Source organism: Acomys minous, assembly GCF_964271855.1.
Source record: "Acomys minous genome assembly, chromosome: 15".
NCBI lineage: Eukaryota > Metazoa > Chordata > Mammalia > Rodentia > Muridae > Acomys > Acomys minous.
In genome coordinates this window covers 97,948,505-97,969,313 of record NC_140497.1, presented here as the reverse complement: position 1 = coordinate 97,969,313, position 20,809 = coordinate 97,948,505, and the positions used below count along the sequence as shown (strand labels likewise).

The 20,809-nt window shown below is 52.4% G+C and overlaps 2 protein-coding genes across 7 annotated transcripts in view; one reads left to right on the top strand and one right to left on the bottom strand.

Moving 5' to 3' along the window:
* Positions 1-209: 209 nt before the first annotated feature.
* On the bottom strand, positions 210-4,185 carry BLOC1S1 (biogenesis of lysosomal organelles complex 1 subunit 1). The gene is made up of 4 exons (XM_084758622.1): positions 4,028-4,185; positions 3,287-3,359; positions 1,253-1,385; positions 210-404 (listed from the first exon to the last, which is right to left on the bottom strand). The coding sequence occupies exons 1-4, from the start codon at positions 4,086-4,088 to the stop codon at positions 294-296; spliced, it is 378 nt and encodes a 125-aa protein (XP_084614748.1). The 5' UTR covers positions 4,089-4,185; the 3' UTR covers positions 210-293.
* The window catches only part of ITGA7 (integrin subunit alpha 7), a 35,132-nt gene continuing 17,689 nt past the window's right edge, over positions 3,367-20,809 (top strand). For 2 of the 6 annotated variants that reach the window (XM_084758484.1, XM_084758483.1), the window contains exons 1-4: positions 3,369-3,831; positions 14,923-15,069; positions 19,858-19,985; positions 20,069-20,148. In XM_084758484.1, the coding sequence (XP_084614610.1) occupies positions 3,668-3,831; positions 14,923-15,069; positions 19,858-19,985; positions 20,069-20,148 (519 nt within the window). In that variant the 5' untranslated portion in view covers positions 3,369-3,667. Of the gene's footprint in view, positions 3,832-14,239; positions 14,324-14,649; positions 15,070-19,857; positions 19,986-20,068; positions 20,149-20,809 lie in introns of those variants that run through there. The other 4 variants (XM_084758485.1, XM_084758487.1, XM_084758489.1 and 1 more) reach the window with 4 other exon arrangements.

Sequence of the window (20,809 nt, the reverse complement as noted above, 5' to 3'; positions counted from 1 at the left end):
AGACATGGGGACACTTTCTTTTTGCTCACCCAATAAGGCACCTGCAATGCGTCCAAGGAAGAGGAGGGTAACAAGGAGGGTAGTGCCACCCTCCACCACAAGGCACTTGTCCCATGGGAAACAACCTTGGAGCCCCCACTACACATCGGGGGGGGGGCTGGTGACTCTGTCGGGGGGGGGGGGCTAGTGACTCCTTCAAATACACCGTGTAGAATGGAAGCGTGTGTCTTTATTCATGGCCCACCAGTGTCCCTCCCGCCGGGGAGGGTGAAGTAAGAGGGGCGAGCTTTAGGCTAGGACGGCGCAGCCTGCAGCTGCCCTTTGTACACGTACTCCAGGGCGGTGGCGATGCTGCGCATGTCTAGCTCGATGCTCCGAGCCCAGTTCTCCACATCCCCGATTTCCTGGGAGAGGGAGAGGAGACTGCAGGTCAGGGACCAGGGTGGGTAGATTAGGCCTCCCCAACTAAGTCAGATCCACCGACTGCATTTCTGTCTGTCTGTCTACCTTTCTTTTGAGATGGATTACTGCAACGTTGCTTGGGTTGGCTTCAACTCCTGGGCTCAAGCTATCCTTCCTGTGTCAGCCTCCTGTGTGACTGGGAGTTCTGTCCACGTATCACACTCAGGGTTTTCTTTTCTTTTTCTTTCTTTCTTTCTTTTTTTTTTGGTTTTTCGAGACAGGGTTTCTCTGTGTTGTAGCCTTGGCTGTCCTGGACTCACTTTGTAGACCAGGCTGGCCTCAAACTCACAGCGATCCGCCTGCCTCTGCCTCCCAAGTGCTGGGATTATAGGCGTGCGCCACCACGCTCGGCTCACACTCAGGGTTTTCTGAGTACGTGTGTGTGTGTGTGTGTGTGTGTGTGTGTGTGTGTGTGTGTAATGTGTCACTGAGCCATATCCCAAGATCCTGCCTTTTTCTTTCTTTCTTTCTTCTTCTTTTTTTTTTTTTCCAGACAAGGTTTCTCTGTGTAGCCTTGACTGTCCTGGACTCACTTTGTAATCCAGGCTGGCCTCGAACTCACAGCGATCAGCCTGCCTCTGCCTCCTGAGTGCTGGGATTAAAGGCGTGCGCCACCACGCCCGGCTCGATCCTGCCTTTTTCTTCCTAGCTTTTCTGACACCACAGCCATAGAAGGGCTATCTGGAGCCATCCCCAGTTCCTCATTAACCCTAGGTCTGGGATAGCTGTGAGACTGGAGACAGCCAGTCTGGGCTCAGATAAAGGCAGTGGTGTGTTGAGTCTGGCCCACCTTAAGTGCCTGGTTGAAGTTCTCCACCATTCCAATCCACTGGCCGGTCTGCTTGGCAAACTGGGCAGCCTGGACCTGGAGGGTCTTCACCTCATGGTCCAACTTCCTCTGGTTCATGTAGGCCTGGGCCACACTGAGCGTGGGAGGAGAGGGGTGTCGGCTCACCCAATCACAGGGGGTGGGCTTCAGGGGAAGTAGCCTCTTACAGCGGTGGCGGGGGGAGGGGGGGGTCAGCCAGGAGGTAGGACCGGGAAGCCTTAGGATTCTGGCCCTTTCTGGATGTGACCCAAATGAAGCAGGCTGCTTCCTCCAACCCCAGGGTTGCCAGGAAGGCCAAGTTGGGCGCAGACTAGAAACATACCATTTCCTAGGCTCTGGGGAAGTGTGTGCAGCTGAGATGGGGTAGGGAGGGTTAACCTAGGGGGTATCCCTGAGGAAGAGCTGGGAGGGAGAAGGGAGCGTGGGAAAAGTCAGCAGCAGGGACACACCTGGCAGTGGTCTGAGGCCCAGTGATCTCTATGAGAAGTTTCGAAGATCAGGCCGCTTCCTGAGTCTGGGGTAGATGGGAGAGCAACTCTCTTCCCTAGGAACCCCAGGTCAGCTGAGCCTACCCCAAGAAATTTTCTTGGCTCTCCCCCCCCACCACCCCCCCCTTTTTGAGACAGGGTTTTATGTAGCCCAGAGTGACTTCAAACTTGCTGTGTGGATGGAGCTTCTTTGGCTGGGGTTACAGGCATATGGGCGTTCATCATGACACCCAGCTCCTGTCCCCGACACATCCTGCTCTGATGCTCCAGGCTCAGTCAAGGTGGTGCTTGAGCTAACAGTTACCACCATGGGGCGGGGCTCCGTCTGCTTCCCCCTTTACATACTCCCTGCTCCCTCCCTTATTTATTCACAGATGACCTTTTCATTGCCTATTCCAAAGCTCTGGGTCAGTAAGGAGGCTCCACATTCGGGGACCCCCACCCGGTGGAATGTGTGGGGGCAGAGGAGGCAAAGGGCTGGGGGGGGGCACCTGACAAGGGCTGAGACAGACTAAGCCTTTGTTTTATTTTCTGGAGAATAGGAGCTGTGGGTAGCAACACAAAACCCTTTCTAATCTGGATTTGGCTTAGCTGCCCTCTAAGCTTTGAATGTGGGGTGGCATCTAGCAAATAAATAGGGAAGAGAGAAGTCTGGCCAGCCTCACAAATGGCGGCAAAGGAAGTGCCAACGTGGGAGCATTGAGAGAAGAGAGCTGTCTGGAGACAGAAGAGACCAGAGGCTCTGACCACAGCCATTCTTTCCCCTGATCTCCCCTCAGGATGAGTAAAGGAGATGACCTCAATCCCTCCTGACTCCCGTGGTGACTCAAGCCTTTGGATTTGCAACCAAACTGCTCTCCTGGCCCTGGTGCGAGGCATAGTACGTGCCTCCTTCCTTCCCAGGGACAGACTATCAGAGCACCATCTCCGCTGAGTCACACAGGGCCGGGAAAGCTCTTCACGTCTTTGGCTATCATGGGTCTCCTCACTGAGGGTTGAGGTTGGGGGTAGGGTCCCCCCGCCCCCAGGAGACCCAGAAGGAAGAGAAGAAAGAGCTTGGTTTTGCTATAGGTCTTGGCACAGGCTCTTTGGTACTTCTACCAGCTGTGCCGTCTTGTTCCTGCCATCTGTTTCCCCGGGGTTGCCAGAGAGTAGGAGGTGAGGAAGGAAAGAGGGTATGTGGTGAAAGAGGTTGTCTTTCCCTCACATCCAAGTGACAGCTGGGCTTAAAAGGGTGAGTCGAGCTGGACAGATGGCACCAAGTAGTGCCAGGGAGGGTGTGGTGGTGGTGGGGCAAATTCTGGCTGTTTCCCCAACCACCGCAGCTGCTTCGCCTCCATGCAGTGTTGGGGGGCGGGGGGGTGGTTGTCAAAGCGGACTCAACTCTTCATAAAGTTACATTAGGGGGCAGGGGACCGGTCAGGGGAGTTACTGGAGCACGCGGGATCCTTTAGGAGGATGAGCCAGACCTTGCCTAACCGGGGTGGATGGAGGAAGAGGTTCATACCCCACGTTGAGGTGATCCACCAGCGCTTCCGTCAGGCAGGTCGCTGCAGTGATAGCCTCTCGCCTCCTCTTCTCTAGGGAGGGGTGGGGTGGGGTGAGGGATTGAAGCTGACTTCACATTTGAGCGGTGGTGCTAATGGGTCCCCATGCACCTATTACTGTTCTGGAAACTGCCATCTAATGTCAGACCTTTAAAGAAGAGAACCTCCCATACATAAACAAAACAACCCTCTTTATTTTGGTGGCACCCTTAGAGGGAAAGGGACTCCGTCCGGCACGCCCAGGACTTTTCCCAGACACCCTTTCTCCCCTACTGCGGGCAGCAATTTGGCACCCCAGGACTGCCAGTCTGGGCCTTGGGAGAGACTTCCTTGCCTGGGCTATGCGGCAGACCCTTTGGAATCCAACCACTCATGGGGGCGGGCCCCCAGCCCCTCCCACTTCCGGGGCGAGAGGCTGCCTGGACCAATGGGCACCGCGCGCCAAGAGCCAGGGGGCGGGGCTCACCCGGCGGGATCCGGGAAGTTGCCGAGGGGACCCGAGCGGGTAGGCGAGAAAACGGATTCCCCAGGAGAGCCGCCCCCAGTCCCTGCCTGCCTGCGCTCGCTCGGGTGGCCCGCTAGCCGGCGCCCTCCCCCTGATCTGGGAGGTTACGGGAGGCCCAGGCTTCCGGCAGAAGCTAGGCCGCGGCCCGGCGCGCCCGCGGTGGGGGGGTGGGGGGGAGGGGGGACACCGCACTCACCCTGCAGCTCCTTGCGTTCGTTCTGCTTGGCCTGATGTTCTTTGAGCAGGCGGGACAGCATCGTCGGGCCCCTCCCTAAGGCTGCGGGAACTGGATAGCACCTTGGCTCCCGCAGGACGGAGTCACGTGATCGTAGCGTCACATGACGCGGGAACCTTCCTCCCCCCCCCCCCCGCCCCCGCCCCCCTCTCCCTTTTAGGCGTCGGGTAGGTAGCGAAGAGCTAAAGGAGGGAAGCGGAGGGTTGCCCGGTGGGTGAGCTGTTCCTAATGGGGCTCGGCTTTTTGTGTTTTAGTCACGCTGGGCAGTAGTCAGTTTGCACAGTGCTCTGGCTGTCAGGCCTCGAGAGGGTTGGCGTCTTCGTGCTGGCCGTCAGTTCGGTTCCTGGGGTAGCGTTACCTCCGGGCCGGGCTAGCCAGTTCTCGGTGGATCCTTTCTCGTCTTCCCCAGGTCTCCACCAAGGCTCCCTCAGTTCTGCGTGATGACCGTAGAGAAGTATTTTAGGCACCCCAAGCGGCCTTCTAGGGAGCTGTGCTAACGGGAGGGCTGAACGTGCTGGTCCGTCCCTGCCCTTTTGTGGTCAGGGAATGCGAACCCATTTTAGTCGTGGCAGAAGCGTGAGGGCTACTGCCAAAGTGAAAGGTAAATTATACAGTGCCTCTCCGATTAAGGAGGAATGCTTCCAGGACTAATTCCAACGAGAAAAATTATAAACACCATCAGTTTATTGCTGCTGCTACAGTCTGTCTCTCTCGCTGCCTCTCTGTCTCTGTCGGCCTCGTGGCCCCCCTGTGGTTTTTTCAGGGTGGCCTGGAATCTAGGAACCTTCTGCTTCGGGCCCCACAAGCAACTGGGGCTACGGGGTACATTGCAAGTGTGTAGATGTACCCCGGCATCACATGCCTTTGATCGTGATACTGACTTGAATGGTTGGTTTACATAGTGAACTTCAGGGCAGCTAGGACTACCGTGTCTCAGAGCAAAAGCAAAACCAAACAAATCTCCAAACAAACAAGCAAAAAACAAAAAACAACCCCCCAAACCAAAAACCCAAATGTGACACTCAGGCGTGGTGGCGCACGCCTTTAATTCCAGCACTCAGGGAGGCAGAGGAAGGCTGATCATTGTGAGTTCGAGGCCAGCCTGGTCTACAAAGTGAGCGCAGGACAGCCAGGGTGACACAGAGAAACCCTGTCTCAAAAAACAAAACAAGCCGGGCGTGGTGGCGCATGCCTTTAATCCCAGCACTCGGGAGGCAGAGGCAGGCGGATCGCTGTGAGTTCGAGGCCAGCCTGGTCTACAAAGCGAGTCCAGGACACCCAAGGCTAGACACAGAGAGACCCTGTCTCGAAAAACCAGAAAGAAAAAAAAAACAAAAACAAAAACAAAAACAAAACAAAACAAACCAACAAACCACCACCACACTCAAAACAGCAAAACCAAATGTCTGTAGACATAAAATGCTGGGCAAATTTTGGTCAATTTGCGTACCCACTCTGAACTTCAGTTTTCTTGCCAATCAACTAAGGTTATTAATATTTATCTCTGGTTAAAGATTAGTAGGACTGTGTAGAAGAATTTGTAAAAATACTTCCATCTATGGTGTGCTGATGCAAACCTGTCAGGAGGCTGAGACGGAAGAGTAGGGAGTTTAGCTCTCTTGGGTTACATAGCAAGACCCTGCCCCATACACATGTGTGTGTGTGTATGTATGTATGTATGTATGTATGTATATATATATATAGTTAGTTAGTTTTCCTTCAGGTGATTCTAAAGTGTATTTAAAAAATCATGGGACCAATCCATGTCTAAGACTGTTTACAGCTTTGTCATTTATTCATTTTCTGAATTATAGCATAGATGAAGCTGAATTTCTTGCATTTGTAGCAGGGGAGGACAAAAGGATGCAGAACAGATTAGGATATTCTTGAAATTTCTTAGCATGAGTTGAGAATTATTGATCCACTTGTGTACTCAGTTCTTTTATCTGTTTTGTGTGTGGATAGTGGTGACACATGCCATGGCATGCGTGTTGAGGTCAGAAGAGAACTTTATGGAATCAGTTCTGTCTAGTGTTCTGCTTGCATGCACACCTTCAGGCCAGAAGAGGGCACCAGATCTCATTATAGATGGTTGTGAGCCACCATGTGGGTGCTGGGAATTGAACTCAAGACCTTTGGAAGAGCAGACAGTGCTCTTAACCTCTTGAGCTTTTATCTTTTTAACATGTGGGTCATGAGGATGAAATTTAGATCTTGCTGGGCCTCATTCAGCTATCTGAAGAATGCTGTCCTAACCCTGGGAGGTGGGTCACCATCAAGGACGAGCGAGAAGAAGCACGTGACATTGTTAAATGACAGTGTTAAGCAGAATTTCACTCGTTGTCAAAATAACACTTAGAAATTTTTATTTTCACTTCTTATTGTGTGTACATGCACACCGTGTCAGTGGGGGCCAGAAGAGGGCCCCTAGATCCCCTGGAACCAGAATTCACGGCAGCTATAAGTCACTGGTGGGGCGCGGGAACGGAACTCAGGTCCTCTGGAAGAGTAGGAAGAGCTTTTAGCTGCTGAGCCATCTCTCCAAGCCCTCAGGATAAAAATCTTAAGTAGGAACTGGACTAGGATGTAGCTTACTGCCTGAGTGCTTGCCTGGCTTGTTTGAAGGTCTGGGTTTAATCCCCAGCACTAAATACACACAAAAGCTGAATTAAAATGTTGGATAATGAGTATGTATCTAAGTGTTTATACGTATATTGTAACTATTTTCTCAGCACTCATAATAGCCAAGCACTTTGTTCATTTAGTTCCTGGAATAATCAGTGAAATATTACTGTCATCCTTAATATGACGTGAGGCATCTGAGTAGAAAGCAGTTAAGGGCTGGAGAGATGGCTCAGAAGTTAAGAGCACCACCTGCTCTTCCAAAGGTCCCGAGTTCAATTCCCAGCAACCACATGGTGCTTACAATCACCTGTAATGAGATCTGGTGCTGTCTTGTGGTGGGCACACGTGTGGGCAGAATACTGTATAAATAATAAATCTTTAAAAAAAAGAAAGCAGTTAAGTGATGGAGCTCCTTATAGGAAACAAATTCAGGCCATTCTAAAGCCAGAATCTGTATTACATAAACCATGGGAGAGATGCCAGGAAGGGGGGACCCCCGCACACCTTTCAGGGGACCTCATTGGGTGTGAGCCAGGGGGAATCCTGGAGGGAAGGAGTGTTTGGGAAGAGGCCTTGCTCTATAGAAGGGCTGAGCAATTCGGCAAGAGTGAGAGCTTCGCAGGGCAGCGAGGCCCAGCCCTCCCCACCCCCTCTAGCTCTGGCTCCCGCTTTTAACTGCAGTGAGCAAGCAAAACAGAGGCAGAATGGAAGATGCCAGCTGCTTCAATCCCAAAGCCTGGGCACTTGAGGCGTGGAGTGGTACAGAAGGTGGGGGCCCCCCTGAGCGGGCTGGTGTTGGGAATTTCAGGAGTGACTCAGAGAACGCGTCAGGGTCATCTTCTGTTCCCCTCACCCGCCTTGGCACGAATTCCCGACATCTCCACCACAGAGGCTGCCAGGCTTTGCCAGTCCTCTGCCCTTCTTCCCCACACACTGGCTGTCCCTCTGCCCCGGGGCTGGGCCGTGGAGGACGCGGGGCGCCTGTATCTGGGGCCTCTAACTGGCTTATCTTTCATCTGGTTTTTGCCCGGACCCTTCTTATTTACTGTGTGACCCCAGTTTCTGCTGTAGCTGAAGCTCATCAGCCTCACCCAACTTTGGTGAAAGTGGACAAAGGCTGCACACATTTCCAGAGGATGACTGCTCTGTTTAAACTCCCCCCATTTCCCTTGCCCTCCTCCGTCCCCTCTCTCCCTTCTTTCCTCCCTCTCTCCATAGCTTATGTGTATGTTTGTCCCTGTGTGCTTGGGTCTGAGTGTGTGTGAGGGTGCATGTACCCGTATGTATGGAGGCTGGAAGCTGGTGCCTTCTTCAACAGTTCTCCTTATTGAGGAAGAGTCGTTTGCTGAGCTCCAAGCTCACCGGCTCTGACTAGTGTAGCCAGCTAGCTTGCCCCAGAGTCCCCAGCCTGAGTGCTGGGATCCCAGTGGCTTTCATGCATGCTTTATCCTGACGACCTCTCCGGACAAATACTTTGAAGTTTTAAATTGGGTGGGGTAGTTCACACTTGAAATCCCAGTTCTTTGGAGGCTAAGGTAGGAAGGATGCTTACCACAAATTCAAGGCCAGCATGGTCTACAGAGTGAGTTCCAGGTCGTCCTGGGTTATAGCGTGTGACCCTGTCTCCAAAAACAATCCTCCCCCCCAAACAAAGCAAAGTCAACAAATTTAACGGGAACCCAGAACAACCAACCAACCCAAACCCCAAATCCCCCCAAGTAAACAAAGTAAAAAAAAAAAAAAGAAAAAAAAAAAAGAAAAAAGAATTTGTCCTCGGTTCTGCTCACTTCTCTCTCTGATTTTGCTCCCGCCTTATTTCCCCTTAGAATGGATGAGTGCAGCTCCACTTCTTCTTTTCCCACCATTCCCTTGTTCCACTGAGGTCTCTCAGAGTTAGCTTTATTGAACAAACTCCAAATTGAGGGTCTAGGCCAAACCCCAGTGCTGGGCTCTGCTCAGTTGTTAGGATGCAGACCAGGGAGAGCATGGGGGAGTGGAGAAGGCGCCACACACTGGGAAGGCTGGCTGGGCTTCAAGGGAGGGGGTTGTTGGCAGTGTGGCCATATTCCAGAGTTGGCCTAAAGCCAAGGCTCAGAAGAAAAGGAGCCCTTACGATGGTCTAAATGGCTCCCTGTGGGAAGTGACCCCTCGGTCCTCTGCCCAAGAGTTTCTCTTGGGTCCTCAAAGACCAGAGTGGTCAAGCCATTTCCCTATGGACTTCACTCAATGGCATTTATGTCCTTTCTTTCCCAGCCACTCCCACAGTATGAGCTTTGGCTACAGCCAGAATTCCGAGGCTGCAAAGGCTCCCAGTGCCGGAGAGCTGGGTGGGGTGAGCGAGAAAGTCCTCAAGCTGTGTGTTTGGGAGGAAAAGCGTGGGCCTGGCAGAGACTCCAAGCCTTTGTGGTCAGAGGAGGTGGAGGGAGAAGTGACCTGTGGACCGTGTCTTCTGTAAGTCAGAGACAACAACTGGAAAAAGTATGTTCTGGGACCTGGAAAAACAGAAGCAATGTAGCACGTGAGGGAAGTGTTTAGGGGATGGGGAAGGGACTGGAGAAAACCGCCACTGTCTGTGCTGGGTACCGATGTTTCTCAATTGAAGATTTTTCTTTGGTTTTTTGAGACAGGGTCTCTCTGTGTAGCCTTGGCTGTCCTGGACTCACTTTGTAGACCAGGCTGGCCTCGAACTCACAGCGATCCGCCTACCTCTGTCTCCCGAGTGCTGGGATTAAAGGCGTGCGCCACCACACCTGGCTTGAAGAAATATTCTTGAAGTAATTTTAGACTGAGAGAAAATTGCAAAAGTAGTGTGCAAAGGCCTGGTACTTTTCATTCAGTTTCCTAGAATGGTGGCATTGTATGTACTTGCAGTGTGATATCAAGGCCAGGAAGCTGAAATTGGTACAATACCGCCAACAGCCCATTTTTTTTTTAAAGATTTATTATGTATACAGTGCACATTAGATCACATTACAGATGGTTGTGAGCCTCCATGTGGTTGCTGGGGATTGAACTCAGGACCCCTGGAAGAGCAGACAGCGCTCTTATCCACCGAGCCATCTCTCCAGCCCCCAACAGCCCATTTTTAATCATGTTTTTATTTATTCTTTGTGAGTTTCACATTAAGCACCCCGGTCTCACTTATCTTCTCACCCCCTCATATCTGCCCTTTGTCCTTGCAAACTCCCCCGCAAATAAAAAACAGGCACACAAACCAAAAAACCAAAGCGTTGAAAACATCTCATTGTGGAAGCTGTGGTGTGTCCCACAGTATCTCCCTCTGTCCACACATCTTCACTTGCAAGTGTTCACTGCAGCGAGTCATGGTCTGGTTCAAGGTCTCTGGCTTCTGTGACACTATCAGTATTGAACCCTCACCGGGTCCCCTCCCGGCTATCTTGTCCTGCCCTGAGGTCCTGCAGGTTTGAATCAGCAGGACTGACCCTTTCAGGCATCCCAGCTGTTTGCAGATGACATAGATTTTGGGGAAGGCCAACTCAGAGGCCTGGGTCTGGGCCTGTGTGCTGCCTGAGCTGCCCAGGGCCAGCCTCTCCCCTATTCACACTACCAGGCCGAGCTCTCCAGCACTGCTCTGGCTAGGCCAACCAAGGCTGCCATCAGCAGGAAGCAGGATCAGATCTCCTGATCTCATGCCCTCGGGGGCCAGCTCAGCCACACCCACTTCTCCCGAGCCTGCTCCACAGTGCTGCCCAGGTGAGTGAGGTGCAGGGCCTGGTCCCCTGACTGCTGCAGCCCGTATGGGGCAGGGACAGCTCACGGGCTCTCATGACCCTGGGATCAGCCCACCTGTGCCCCGGCCACTGGAGTCAGCTCTCTGTGCTGCACAGGGCTCCGCTTTGCCTAGTGCTGCCTCTGCTCTCCAGGGCTCTGAAGTCAGTGAGGGGTGGGGCCAGTTCTGCACAGCCCCTGGACATCCTCGTGAGCCTTGGAGGCTGCCCTGACCAGGGACACCTCCATGTTCTCTGGTGGTGATATGAGCCTCGACACAGACACAGACCTCTTCTGCCACTCCTCTCCACTGTCTTGACAAAGCTCAAGCTGCTCCACTTCGCTGTCTCCTCCATCTGACCTACACGCGCGCACACACACACACACACACACACACACACACACACACACACACACACACACTGTAGTGGCTCCTGAGGCAGGCTGGCCATGTGGCTGGCGGGCCCTGTGTTGATGTTATCTTTACAAAACAGTGTTTATTTCTCTTAGTTTCTCTCTTAACCCAGCTATCACACAAATAATTTAGACTCTTTTATATTTCTTTATAAGGCTTCACGACGCAATCTTGAGCAGTTTAAGTGTGTTCTTAACCCTCTATGTTCCTTTGTCTCACTCCCAGCAAACAGCCCAGCCTTACTTGCACTTTGTAGTTTTCCTCGGCTCCAGCTCCTTCCTCCCGATCTTCCTAGCATCTTTACTCCTAATGAATATTCCCTGTGAATCTCCTGTTTCCTCTCCTAACTCCTCCTCCTCTACCTGGCTGACGGGAAGTCCAGCCTATTCCCTCCCCTGCTCAGTGATTGGTTGTAAGCTGCTTTATTGGCATACCAGGGGACAACTGGGGAGCAGACAGGAGAGTCTCAGAACAAGGCGTGCAACCAGAAATGGGGGATACAGAAATCAGCATTTGAATTACACCATAACTTTATGCCAACACCCCTGGGTGACAGCCTCCATTCATGCTGTGTGGTGTGTTGGCAAGCGGGTGTTTATGTGTGTGGGAGGACAGGTCCACGGGTCTGTTTTCCTCCTCCGACTCTCTGCTGACTAGATTTGATTTGATGTGATTTATTTAACGTTTATGAGTCCCAGGCATAAAACAGCTTTGGCCACCAAGTCAGGCATTAAGCTTGGGTGAACAAAGGACTGCCATCTGCTCTGTGGCCCTGACTAAGAGCACCACCACCACCAAGGTGGTGAAGGAGCTCTCTTGAGCCTTCCCTTAATACTTGGACTCACTCCTCTGTCTTTATCCCCTGGCAAACACTAACGTGATCTCTGTTTTTGTAGCTTTGTCGTTTTGAAATGTTATATCAATGTATGTAAGTATTTTTGCTTATGTGGTGTTGCGAAGCATCAACCATGAATTCATGTGGCTAGGAAGGCGATCTTCCACTACTACGCCCTGCCCTGAGCTGTGTGGGTTTTGTTGTGTTATCCAAGGTGGCTTCCCACTGGAGATCTTGCCTCTGAGGGTTTGGAGTGAAGTGCCATGCTAAGCTTTGAACATTACTTTTATTTTATTTTATTTTATTTTATTTTATTTTGGTATTTCGAGACAGGGTTTCTCTGTGTATCCCTGGCTGTCCTGGTCTCACTTTGTACATCAGGCTGTCCTCGAACTCACAGAGATCCACCTGCCTCTGCCTCCCGAGTGCTGGGATTAAAGGCGTGCGCTACCACACCCGGCTTGAACAGTGCTTATTAACATTACTAATTTCTAAACTCCTGACTCAAATACAAGATGCATTCTGGCAGGATGTTTAGGTAGACCATCCCTCAGTCTCTGGGTTCCTCTAGTTTCTTCCCGTCTGTTTGCTTACAGTGTAGCTCAGAACTGCAACATTGTGCTCTGGATTATCCCGCAGGGAAATATATTTGTCTTCATTGCTAAGCTGGCTTAGTGCTCCTGTGTGTTCTTTCCCTCCCCTGCCCCACTATTTATAGCCGGGCTAATTTTGGGTGGCCAATCTCTCTTATTTTTTGCTTCTTCCTCCTGTGGCGGGTGAGGTGACTTTTTAAATATTTGGGCAGAGGAGGTCAGAAGCAGATTCTTGGCATCTGATTTCAGCCTTGGGTTTATGGGTAGCTGGTGAAGTTCAGGGAAGTGCAGACAGAGGCAGGCCCAGCTGCAGGTGCAGAAAGGAAGGGCAGCTGGGGCTATAAAGGCATTTTGACCCGAGTCAGAGCCTGGGGAGGAGTCGTAAGTCCTGGGTTCCATCCAGTTTTGCTCTTCTGTATTTCCACATCATCTGCTTTCTGGGGCTCTGAGACACAAACATACCTGAGAGGAAACAGTGGGGCACTGAGGGTAGCATCGTGGCAGGCGCCTGCTTTCATAGGCATCTCTTCTCTCTCTCTCTCTCTCTCTCTCTCTCTCTCTCTCTCTCTCTCTCTTTTGGTTTTTCGAGACAGGGTCTCTCTGTGTAGCCTTGGCAGTCCTAGACTCACTTTGTAGACCAGGCTGGCCTCGAACTCACAGCGATCCGCCTGTCATAGGCATCTCTTTCACAGCACCTGCTTAGAGGCACGCTCCAGCCCTGTGGAGCACGACAAAGATGGCCGAGCTGTTGTACGCATTTTAGCTGACCTGTGGGCAGAGATTGTCCTATGGTCAGAGTGAAAGCCCACTTTTTTTTCCCTGCCAAAGAGGTATGATCCTGAACAAAGACAAGAGATAAGGGGGACGTGGAGAAGCTGCTTTTAAGAAAGGGACGAAGAGAGACCACAAGCATATGAGATATTTGAAGGGCAGAGACAGTAGCAACACTGGGAAACGGGCTGAGAGAGTGACATACTCAAGAAGGGTTGGCGTGGTAAACTGGGGTCTTTGAAGAGGGTGACGAAGACCAATCAATGCCAGTAACAAAGAGAAGCCAGAGGGCATACTGGAAGGCTGTGAGGCTACTATTTTGATGAATTATTTCCCATCTCTTCTCTTGGCCTCATTTCTTGATTAGAGCTATAAATAGCAGAGAGATGGGAAAAAATGTCCCTTCCCCTTGCTTCGATCCCAGAGTGGGGGAGGGAAAAGAACCCGAATAGGCTGTTGGGTTCCTGTAGACTCCCCCCCCCCCCCTTCTCTGGCAGGGTCTGGCTATTGGAGATTTCTTTTCTACCACCCAGCTCCTGTCTGTCACAGCCCCTCACTTTGTAGCCCAGGCTGGCTTCCTCCTGCCTTTCCAGAGCTGAGGCTGTAGGTGTGGGCCACCAAACCTGGCTTTTTTTTTGTTCTGAGACAGGGTCTCTCTCTAGCTCTGACTGGCCTGGAACTCTCCATCGAAGACCAATCTGGCCTTGAGGTGACAGAGATCTTCCTGCCTCTGCCTGTTGAATGCTGGGAATATAGGCGTGTCCTAGCACTCCTAGTTTGCCAGCCCCCCCTTTTGTGTGTGTTGGAAATGCCCACTGCCGGGAAGGATCCACGGCAGGACACACCCTTTCTATGCCTTTGTCTCTTGGGTCCAGTGTTTTTCATTTTTTGCTCCCTTATGACTCCCTCTTCTCCCTCCACAATTTAGTTTGCACTTTTTACCTCTCTCTTCTTCCTTCGTGGCAGACTTTGAGCTAACTCCTGACCTTCCTCCTTCTGTTGTTATGTCTCCCTTTCTCTCCGTTATTACGGTTCCCACAGGTGCTGAGTGTTTTCTCTCTGTGCCTCTGCTTCTTTCTGGTCCCTTGAATGCTAACGTTGACTAGTTAGCATGGTCATCTTTATTTTGGGGGGTGTGTGTCTATGACGTGGGTACCGGTTTACACTCAAAGGGGCGCGCCCATGAGACTCCGGGGAGGCGGAGTCAGCGAAAGGATCACTCCTGATGGAGGCCCAGGAGTCCTCCGCTTTCCCTTCCTCTGGTTTTATCAGCATATCTGTCTTCTCAGGTAGTCAGTCCTTCGGCCTCATCCTACTTCTCCGTGACTCTCTTTTTAGCCTCTTTTCTTTCTACTGTACTCCCTCTCTGCATTCCTGGGCTCAACCTCCACATTTTTTGGGGGGGGGGGAGGGCAGGGAAAGAGAGGAGTGCGCAGTGCAAGGATGGGGCGGCAGGGCACAAGGAAACGGGTGCGGCGGGTGCTAGAGCTGTTCCCACCTGCATCTGCGGGTCTGGGCATCCCGGTTGCGCACTGGAGTCTCCTTTGGCTGCTGGGGGCCGGGGGCGGGGCCTGGGCGGGGCCTGGGCGGGGTCCCCGAGTGGAGGCAGAGCCGGAGCCCGAGCGCACGCCGGCGCTCCCACTGCAGTAGTTACAGTTAGGAGGTCCTGGGGCAGCGCAGGGGAGCACTGAAGAGGGGTGCCGAGGCGAAAGATTGGAAGACCCTGAAAGACCAGCTAGATTTCGGAAACCAGAAACACTCCCGGGGAGACCTGGGGTTCAGGACGCGCCACGATTTACTTGCTCTAGCAGGGAGCGCGCACAGAACCCATGGCCAGGATTCTGAGCTGCGATTCCCTCCGGGCCCCCGGGATTTGCTACCTTCTTAGTTCCCTGTTCGCTGGACTGCTCTTACCACGGGCTGTCGCCTTCAATCTGGATGTGATGGGCGCCCTACGCAAGGAAGGCGAACCTGGCAGTCTCTTCGGCTTCTCGGTGGCTCTGCACAGACAATTACAGCCCGGACCCCAGAGCTGGTGAGTCACCGTACCTGCCCAGAGTCCCCAGGCTCAAGCCTTGGGCTACTCTTCTCCCAATTCCTCACCTACCATCTCTCAGGCCTTCAAGTCTTGCCTGGTCTTGTCCAGGTCTCCGGACCCACGGTCTTGCCATTAGGGATGAGTCGGAGGGCAGTGCTCTTGGCAGAATCCCAATCACTTCCCTTTCCCCGCAGTTTGTATCCTTGCTGCAGCCCGGGTCTCAGGCTCCTCTTCTTCCTCAGAGGGGTGAACTACTCCAGGGAAGGAGGGCAAGCATTCTGACTCTTTATAGGGCGGAAGGAGTGGGCAAAGGTAGAGAGGATGAGGATGCCGTGGGAGGCCAAGAGAAGAGGGAGCAGGGACAGCTACTGTCAAAGCATCACCATGAGGAGCGAGGACTTGAGGCACCTGGAGGTCAGGAGCAGTGTGGCTTAGCAAGCAAGCAGGGAGACGACAGGAAGACCTGAGAGGGCCTGGCAATTTGCAGTAGTGGTTTGGTCACAGACAGTGGCAGAAAGATAGAGCTTCTCTGAGCAGTAGCAAGGAATGGTGGCGGCAGCGGCAGCGGCAAGGATCCTGTAAAGATGTGAGACCGCTTCCCACCCCACCTCGGGAAATTTCCAGCTCCAGAAATCTCAGCAGGAGGGAAAGACAAGAAAGAATGAGAGGCAGGACCCCTGGTCGACAGACACATTTGCAGTTGGTTGTGTTTCAGTTCCATGGATTCTGACTACAACGCAAAGAAAAGAGATGCGAACAGGAAGAAAGCTTCCCAGCCCCTCCTCCAAAGGGGATCCCCCCCCCATCCTGCTGCCACCAGTCAGCCAAGCATAAACCACATTTGAGAGTCCATTACTGGGATCGATGCTGTCCTTGGGGACTGTCTTCTCTCTTTACGGTTGGTCTGGGGCAGGAGGCAGGGACAACAGTTTATTTCCCCTCACCCACTGGAGGTGGGGGTCGCTTTAACCACTCTCCCTCCACTGTTCCTGTTATCTGGGAGTAGGGTCTGTCCTCTAAACCTTTGGGAAAGATAGGAAGTAGATGTCATCTCTCGCCAGCCAGCGGCAGGCTTCACGTCCACCTCTTCCCCCTCCCTCCTTCCATCTGTTAAGAGTTCCAGGCCCGGAGGCCTTTTTAGGACATGCCGAACCCTCTGAGTTATTTTCAGGCAAATTCTAGGTTATTTTTAATAGCTAAGTCTCTTGTCATTCTCCCCTTCTCTGAAGGTGGCCCCTGAATTCGGTCTCCCAGAGCCAAGTTGGGGGTATTCCCAGCAGGGGCCTGACTGTCTGGCTTTATTTTGCTCCAGCAGGGGGCATTCTGCTGACTAGGGACATGGGGAAGCTGGCGCCTTGCTTGGTCCCTCTCTTGAGTTGTTCGTGGTCCTCTTCAGCACTAACGAGAGGACGTCATTTGTTTCCAGCCCAACTTAGATAAGACTCCGTGGTTTAACCTTCTTCTTACCTCATTCATGTCCATCAACTGTGAAGTGGAGGCGGACTGTTATCACCATGACACAGGGTTGTCCTTATTTTATTTATTTATTTATTTTTATTTTTTGTTTTTTTTTGAGGCTGGGTTTCTCTGTGTAGCCTTGGTTGTCCTGGACTCACTTTGTAGACCAGGCTGGCCTCGAACTCACAGTGATCTGCCTGCCTCTGCTTCCCGAGTGCTGGGATTAAAGGCATGCGCCACCATGCGAGGCTGGGCTCTCCTTAGTATATGTGAGATATTTAGAGTGAGCAGCCTGAGGTTGTGAGAGTGTTGCTGTACCCTTCCTTGTGTTGGGATTCACGAAGCTCAAGAACAAGAGCATTGTGGCATCCTGCACCCAGAGTCTGGAGGGACGCGGGCAGAGCCAGCCTTCCATGCGCTGCCCCAGAGGGCCGCTTCAGACTGGACGAGGTCAGGGAGGGGCAGGGCGGAGGCCAAGCTGTAGTAGGACGCAGTAGTAGTGTGCTGCTAGCTGCTACCCACCCCGTACTCAGCAGCCAACACCGTCCACTCCACTCCTGCCCCTTGCCGCGGCTGACCCTGCAGCTGGGCTCCCAGGATGAAACAGTGAAGGACAGTGTGGCTAGGGTGCTCTTGCTTCAGGAGGACCTGGCTGGGGTTTTTTTCTAGGCGTGGCATTGGCCACTTAGCTTGTGTCCATATGAGCCCTTCCCTCCTTCCCGCTCTTGGCCTTCGGAGGAGATGTGTACTGCAAACACTTAACACTTCTGCTTCTTTGGCTGTGCAGCAGTGCACTGAACAGTGGCGGCTCTGGGTGTCTCTCTGAGTCCCCTAAAGGCGCGAGCTCGGTAAATGGGGAGCTCAGGACAAACCAGACCGTCCCGTGTAACAGATGACATTCTCTGTGTCTTCGGGTTGGCGCGTGCTGCCTTCAAAGGCTGGACTTTGTTTTCTCGGGTACCATCGTCTGGATTTCCTAGGGCGTCATCTCCCCCCTCCTTCTTCCTCTTCCTTTTCTGGAGAGGACCCAGCTTCCCGAAAACAGACCTGGCAACGTGATTAGGTAGCTGTGCATCTGAACGTGGGAAGGATGCTTAAAGTATTTGGATGGTTTTCCTCATCTGGAAGAAAAGAATCCTTATCTTACGGGATTGTGAAGCCAAGTAGGATAATGCTTGTGGCTCCTGTCCTAGGAATCCAAGCAGAGAGTGGTAAATTCCTCCAACCTTGGTGTCTAGCCCAGGGCCCGACCTATAGTAGGTGCTGAATAAATATCACTCTTTAGTCTTATCAGCGCCTGAGCCAGGGCTCGGTGTGTGAGGAGGTGTGAGTAAACAGTTGTGAATGACGGCTGTGTGTCCTCTTTCCTTCTGTCTTCCCCTCCCCCCTTTTTTTTCTGTTTTTGGGGACAGGGTTTCTCTGTGTAGCCTTGACTATTCTGGACTCGCTTTGTAGACCAGGCTGGTCTTGAACTCACAGCAATCCACCTGCCTCCCAAGTGCTGGGATTAAAGGCATGCGCCACCATGCCCGGGCTCTGTTCCCCCATTTTAAAAAGATGTTTTGTTTTATATGTACGCATATTTTACCTGTGTGTATGCACGAGCACTGCGTGCGTGCCTGGTGTCCCTGAAAGCCAGGAGAGGGTGTAAGATCCCTTGGAAATGGAGTTAAGTATTGCTGTGAGCCAACATGTGGGTGCTGGGAACAAAACCCAAGTCCTCTGCGGAGCAACAAGTGCTGCTCCCCCATACCCCATACAGGGTTTCTCTGTGTAGCCTTGGCTGTCCTGGAACTTGCTCTGTAGACCAGGCTGGCCCTGAACTCACAGAGATCCGCTTGCCTCTGCCTCTGGAACTCTGGAACTAAAGACGATGTGTTCTACTACATATGGCCCACAGGCGTTCTTGACTAAAGTTATGTCTACAGTTCCTCATCCCTCATACTAAAAGATTTATTTTTAATTTAAACATTTTTTAAAATTTATGCGTGTGTGTGTGTGTGTGTGTGTGTGTGTGTGTGTGTGTGTGTGTGTGTTCCCTGTGCCAGTATAAAATTATGTGCACGAAGGGTGTTGGATCCTCTGGAACTGACACTACACCTGGTGTGGGTGCTTGGAACGGAACCCAGGTCCTCTGCAGAGAGCAGCATGTCTTGACTGCTGAGCCATCTGTCCAGCTGTGGGCTCCGCTGACCCGTCCTTGACACTGGCTCTGACATGGAAGGACAGCTGCTAAGGAGACAGCAGGGGTTGTGGGAACCTTTCCCCTCACCCGGTCTGGCTCAGTGCCCCGCAGATGCCTGTCAGTCATACTGTCCAACAGCTGTGGGCTTCACCGCCAGGGTGGGGCATGCAGGAGTGTGGGAGAGGGAGAGACAGAGAGAGAGGCCTTGAGGCTTGTCCTGCTGCCTGTCGCTCCCAGAAGAGAGAGGATCTCTGTGGCCATCTAGGCATCAGTTAACTTCACCTCACTTCCTGGTCGCTCCTGCTTTGGGGTCCGGTCCTGGGGGACCCAGGCAGACTTCGTTCCCAGTACAAGCCCCCTCTAGGGAAGACGCCTTGGCTGTAATCACGGAAAATTGTCCTGCCAAGAAAGTTTAGCCGAGAAAAAGGCCGAGGGGGTGGTAAGGGAGAAGGCTGGGTAAGAGTGGGGGAGAGGAAGAGAAAAAGCTGCGGATGGAGGGGAAGACAGGATGGGAAAGGGGATTCTGGATGCGGCGAGGAGCTGGGGCTGGACCAGCGGCTGCATCCAGGCCAGTGGGCAGGCCTGAGTTGGGGGCTTGCAGAGCTCCCGGTGGGTAGGGTCTTCACTGGACACAGGAAGCATCACTAGCTTCTCTCCTGGCCTCTGACGCTGCTGCCCCCGAGCCGCCGTGTTGCCTGTTGCTCCAGGCATTCCTGCCATTTCTGGCCGGGTTTCAACTGGACCAGGGTTAGGGAGGAGGAGGGCAGAGTCTGAGTTTGAGGCCAAGCAGGGGGTGGGGCAGCTGGTTGGGAACAGGTGCTGGGGACAGGCAGTTCTCTTAAGCTGGTAACGCTGGCAGGCTGCTCTGGCTGGCGTGTGTGTATCCACTTTTTTCTGTTGGTCCTTTATGTAGAGAGCAAGCACACATGTGACAGGATTGTAAAGCCTGGGTCTGTTAACATGGCCTTGTCAGAATTTGAGGAAAGTGATTGGTTTTTTTGTTTTTTGTTTTGTTTTTGTTTTTTTCTTTTCTCTCTTTAGTACTTGAACACTCTGCTTGGCACCTGAGAGTTGGGACCAGAAGAGCTTTGGGGTGATTGAGCACCCTGGATTCTGAGTCTAGCCCTTGTCCTATCCCACAGGCTGTTGGTGGGGGCTCCCCAGGCCCTGGCTCTTCCCGGGCAGCAGGCAAATCGCACTGGAGGCCTCTTTGCTTGTCCTCTGAGTCCAGAGGAGACCGACTGTTACAGAGTGGACATCGACAGGGGAGGTGTGGCGTCGGGAGCCTGTGAAGAGGGGAGGGCAGGTCTCCGTCTCCTGTCCCCTCCCCTGACTCCCAGTGTCTTGCCTCAGCTAACATACAGAAGGAGAGCAAGGAAAACCAGTGGTTGGGAGTCAGTGTTCGCAGCCAGGGACCCGGCGGCAAGATTGTCGTGAGTACTTCTTCCTGTGCGGAGGCAGGGATTAGGATGGCGTGTGCACACTGTGTGTGTGCGCCTGGGTGCATCTACAGAATACAAACTGGGCACATGGCATCATTCCTAGAACTACTGGGTGATACACAAGAGTGTGAGACGCAGTCCCTTTCCTTATCAATTTTTAAAATATCCACCTATAACCAGGCGTGATGGAGCACGCCTTTAATCCCAGCACTCAGGGAGGCAGAGGTAGGTGAGTTACTGTGAGTTTGAGGCCAGCCTGGTCTACAAAGTGAGTCCAGGACAGCCAAGTATACACAGAGAAACCCTGTCTCAAAAAACAAAAACGAAAACAAAACAAAAAAGCAAAACAAAACCAAAAATCCCAAAAAACAAAAACAACCCTAAAAATCTACCTCTGATAGCTGTCTAATCATCCAAGCATTTGTCATATTACTTTGAGCCCTTTTCTTTTCTTTTCTTTTCTGGCTTTGTGTAGCTTCACCTGTTCTGGACTTGCTTTGTAGACCAGGCTGGCCTCGAACTCACTCTGCCTCTGTCTCCTAAGTGCTGGGATTAAAGGCGTGCACCACCACACCCAGAATGAGCCCTTTTCTTATTTCCAGGCATTATGCTAGTTTCTGAGAGAGGACATGTGAACATAGTGGAGCCAGGG

What these genes read in the sequence shown, in the direction of transcription:
- BLOC1S1 (XM_084758622.1), bottom strand. Translation starts at nt 4,088, where the DNA reads ATGCTGTCCCGCCTGCTCAAAGAACATCAGGCCAAGCAGAACGAACGC. An exon ending in CGAACGCAAGGAGCTGCAGG is followed by an intron (nt 3,360 to 4,027) that starts GTGAGTGCGGTG and finishes ACCCCTCCCTAG; the next exon opens with AGAAGAGGAGGCGAGAGGCT. An exon ending in GTGGATCACCTCAACGTGGG is followed by an intron (nt 1,386 to 3,286) that starts GTATGAACCTCT and finishes TCCCACGCTCAG; the next exon opens with TGTGGCCCAGGCCTACATGA.